Source organism: Chinchilla lanigera, unplaced genomic scaffold (assembly GCF_000276665.1).
Source record: "Chinchilla lanigera isolate Chin_1 unplaced genomic scaffold, ChiLan1.0 scaffold00013, whole genome shotgun sequence".
NCBI lineage: Eukaryota > Metazoa > Chordata > Mammalia > Rodentia > Chinchillidae > Chinchilla > Chinchilla lanigera.
In genome coordinates, this window is record NW_004955414.1 from 14,842,005 (window position 1) to 14,846,931 (window position 4,927).

At 41.5% G+C, this 4,927-nt stretch overlaps 1 protein-coding gene across 1 annotated transcript in view; it reads right to left on the bottom strand.

The window, feature by feature from the left end:
- The window catches only part of Acer3 (alkaline ceramidase 3), a gene marked incomplete at its 5' end in the record, with an annotated part of 105,905 nt that extends 100,978 nt beyond the window's left edge, over positions 1–4,927 (bottom strand). The window contains 1 exon segment of the mRNA XM_005379846.2: positions 4,759–4,927. Within this exon segment, the coding sequence (XP_005379903.1) occupies positions 4,759–4,861 (103 nt within the window).

A 4,927-nucleotide genomic window follows, 5' to 3' on the forward strand; every position in this document is an offset into this window, starting at 1 on the left:
TCTTTTTTTCCCCCCAGTTTTTTGAGACAGTCTTGCTATACAGTTCAGGCTGGCCTTGGACTCATGACATAGCCCAGGCTGGACTCAAACTTACAGTGATCCTCCTGCCTCAGCTTTTCCAGTGCTGGGATTAAAGGCATGCACCACCATGCACCTACCTTCATATATAGTTTTATAGTTTGAAATGATGACAAAATAGATGCTCAATAAATATTCACTGAATAAACAAAACATCCTAAGTAATTCTGAACTGGGTAATTCTTCTCTAAGGCCATAATTAAATCTTAGAATTCTCTTCCATATCCCTTTAGGTAGTATTTCTTATACTAATTGAACTATACATAAAATTCACTTCTTGTAGACTATCTTGGTAGAAAGAATTGTCAGAAATAAATTTGAGTATCATTTCTTCTACTTAATAGCTATATGATAGTGATCAGGCTACTTAACTTCTTTAAGACTCAGTTTCTTCTTGAAAATGAAGTACCACTTACCTAATGGGAATGTTCTGAGAACTATTAATACACAGGCAGTCTTCACTTTGCACGCTTCCAGCACATAAAAATTTCAATTACCACAGTTTAAATATTGCTAATCCCTTAGCAACACAATTCAAATTGCAGTTAACATTATGTTTTTTGGATTTATTTTTATTTATTTATTTTTTAAATTTTCTTGTTTGTTTTGGTTTTTTTTAGACAGGATCTTGCCATATATAGTTCAGGCTGGCCTTGAACTTTATCAGGCTCCTGCCTCAGTCTCCCAAGCGCTGGAATTATAAGCGTGTGCCACCACACTTGACAAAACTATGTAGAAGAGGTAAGTAACTGAATATATTCTCCTTTTTGCTGCTAGATCTTCAGTCCACAAATCATTACTGAAACAAGAGAAGAACATCAAATAAGTGGTCAATCAACTGATTTCTGACAAAGTCTGTTACTGATGAGTCATTATATATCTGTTATTCAGTTCTTGTACAGGGAATAAAACATGTATTGCCTCCTTGTCTCCTGGTGATAAATTTAAATGACATTTTACAAAAATAAATACTAGAAAGTGGGAACTGATAAACACTAATAAAAGGACAGCGGAGAACAAAAACTGATAATGTTAGATGTGAAATTCCAACAAATGTATACAGAGTTTTAGAAGAAATAGCTGACCTTGGAAATAGTGATACTGTTATCTCTTAAGAGACTCTAGAAAGGCAGCCTGAGGATTTAATGAAGATAAACTTAACAACATAAATGAACACAGCAATTCTGACAAAAAGGATGATGTCCCACAAGAACTGATACTGGCAAAAACCTCCAAATTAAAGGAACTCTTGGAGATATTTCATAATATTGAAAGTATAGCAAATAAAATGTTGAAACTGATCCAAACTTAGAAAAGATTTGCCAAGGCACACGGAAGATACTCATTCCATGCTATAAACTATATGATGAGAAGGAAAGCACTGTTCAGATTGCTTTTGTAAGTTATTTTACAAAGAGGTAAAACACTTCCAATTCTTGACATTTAAAATATTTGTAACCAACTGTAAGAGATTTACAATGTTTGACAGAAATTTTAAAAGTTACAAAATAATTGTAACTTTTCCTATTAATTAAGATGGCTTTGCCTAGTTTTTAACTAGTGTGGTCATTTGTATGATTCCCATACTACCAAACAAAATGAGGAATGCCTGTATCTGTAATTTCTGGCACATCAAAAAGCTATTATATCATAACTCAACCTTTTCCCCTGGTTCTTACATCTGCTCAAACAAAAATGAATTTCAATCGATGTTGAAGGAGCCTAAAAAGATTTTTCAGGTGCTGAAAGTGACAGAGAACCACATCTGAACTTGCAGTTCCCCAAACTCATTAATCAAAATATATACAACTTAATGCTGACAGATAGTTGAATAACTTGAAGAGTTATTCAATTTATCTGTTGTGATAGTACAGGATTTTAGGATTCTCTGTCCCTCATTCATTGAACACAGGGGCAAAACAATGAACATGTGGTAAAATTAATAACAGGGAGGCAATATAGAACAACTTTATAGTCAGGTGAATATTACCTCTATACCACTTATTACAACCTTAGGAAATCTGTGAAATGGGAATAATAATCCCTTCTTTTTGAAATTATTGTAAAGATCAAGAGACAAGATACGTGAAGCGATTAGCAAATTGTGGCACAGAGTCAGCACTTAGGTAATAACTGTTATTAGCCTTAATATAACTATTATTAATACTATCATTAACCTAATAACAACAATAAATCTTCATTATTTAACACACATTCTAAACATATTAATCTGAATATTTTTGAAAGATCAAATTCTTTTACTCTATCTAAGTCATTACAGACACCCAGGACTCGCTATGGTTAGACAACCTGACCTCAACTTCCTCTAGATCGTTTTGTCCCAAGGTATATGCACAAAGAGCTGCCAATATATTCGCTCACTGTTCCTGCAACCCCTCTGATTCCTATGTTAAAGTCTTCTGCAGTATTCTCGGAGTTCCTCTTCTGAGGACACTGAGAACTAAAGCCATTTCCCATTTCTCGGAGCTATCTGCCAGAACACTAATATCTTGCTCTCTTGTAGTCCACATGACTCAACTGCCAGTTTTCTTTTTTGATTCTAATCCAAAATTTTGTTTATTTATTTATTTTTTTGGTTTTTCTTCGGTACCGGGAACTGAACTCACGACCTTGCGCTTGCGAAGCAGGCGCTTTTGCCGCTGAGCTAAATCCCCAGCCCCCTAATCCAAAATTTTGGTTCTAAACTGAGTCATTATTACCTGTGTAGATAGATAAAACTGCAAGGCATCTAAAGATTAACTATGGCATGTTCCTTTTCCCTGCTAAACAATTAATTCCTCATAAAGTGAGCACTGTCTGCTTTAACACTTTTGGTGACAGAAAGCCTGCTTAACACCCAAGCCAACCTGTTCCATGATGATCGCTGATTAGAAAGTTTTTCCTTATACTGAAGCAAAACCTTCTCCCTTACAATTAATTTCCTCCATCTACTGCCCTTAGAGAAATTGAGAATATTCTAGAGAACTTCCAGGTTCTAGAGAAACTGAAAAGCTTAACTACTTTTATGATAGCCTATTCAATATTTGAAGACTCCTAAATAAGAGGAAAAAGAAATTACACATTTCCAGCTCAAACAGCATGATTTTAAGTCCTCTCTCTCTCATGGTCATGCCTCTCTGGACTAGGTGTGGACTTGACAAATTGATCTAACAACAAACTGATAAACTACTTCCTTTGCCAATATTCAGACTGCCAAGTAATCACACTACACACGATCCTTTTGCTCTTATTTCTCCATTATGATACAAAATTAGTTTAAACTAGTAGCTCAGAAAAAGTGACTCTCAGCCTAAATCATGGTCTCAAGAGAATGGTACTAAGAGTCTTGCAAAAAGAACTCTGTTCTGTTTTTTAAACTTGGCCAATTACTAGAACAGAATAAAGTAGGATCATCTGGCATGAAACTCTTATCTCTTTTTTACCAAACCAAACACACATAGATTGGAGAAGGATTCAACAATGGGAAAGTTAGTTAAAAGAAAGTTTTGCCTCATGTCCTCTGAAAGTGGATCCATTTAAAAGAAAGCAGTAATAGTGAAAGAATATTCTCTAAATCTTGTCAGAAGCAGGTACCTTCAAGTAGGATCAAACATTATGCTTTCAAAACTTGACCAAAGCAAACAAGGGAAAAAGAAGTGGCAGATTTCTCCTAGCTTTGATGGAACAATCACCTAGGAACACGAACACACACACACACACACACACACACACACACACCCTCTCTCACACACACACCCTCTCTCACACACACACACACACACACACACACACACACACCCACCCACCCCTGGCCAGGCCAGCAGTGCCTGCCTGTCAGGACCGTAACTAGATCTAAAACTGTAAGTACTCAGAAGGTGCATTCTGGAAGAATGTGTCCTCAGATGATCATTAACTCCTAGGAAGTCAGATAAGACACAGCGTGCAGCAGGCGCAGGGACTAGGTCCCTCATTCTCTTGGAAGCCTGGCACGAGGAAGAAGGTAGCTCAGCTGCTCTGCCTTCTACTTCTGGTGCAAAATGACAGTTGGATAGGCTTACTCAGAGCGCAGATGATCGGTGGTACCTGAAGACTCGGGGATGGGGTTGGGGGGTGTCGAGCCTCAGAAAAGGTAAAACTCTTCCCTAATGAAGAGCGAGGAGGTCTAATAAGCATAAAGAGGAAGAGAAAGAAAGACCTTAGGGTTCTCTCCGACTTGGAGGAAGATGCAGCTCGGAAGTGCCCCTTCTCCCAAGCCCTCCGGGGAGGTGGTGGACAGCACAGCAGGTGTCCTGGGCCCTCATTCTAAGGGCAGGGCCCTCCGCCCCCGCTTTCTCAGGCTCCCCTCCCCGCCACCAGCCCCCTCCCCGCTCAGGTAGGAATTCCTGGTCCCAGCCCAGCTCCCAGCCCAGCTCCCCCGCTTTCTCGGGTCCAGCAGCAGCTCCCCACTTCCCTTCTGCCCCAAATGAAGGCCCCCCGCCGCCAGTCCAGACCCCTAGGGTCCTCGCCTGACCCCCGGCACCCCTTGGTCCGCGCCCCGCGGCCCCGCGGCCCCGCACGCCCCCCTCCGCTCCCCGGCCGGGCCTGGTGCCTCCCCTCGAGGCCAAGCTCGCCCTCCGCCTCCTCCACACCGCGTCTCCCCACAACCCGGCGCCCTCGCTCCCCGCCTCAGGCCACACTCACAGAACTCGGCGATGTACCGGGTCACGGCGTAGTTCTCCTCGCACCAGTCCAGCGTGGAGGTCGTGGGACCCCAGTAGCCCTCCCGGTCCACTGCCGGAGCCATCGCGCCGCCGTCCCTGGCCCCGCCGCCGCCCTGAGCTGCGCTCGGCTTGGCAGCTCCCAGGCCGGC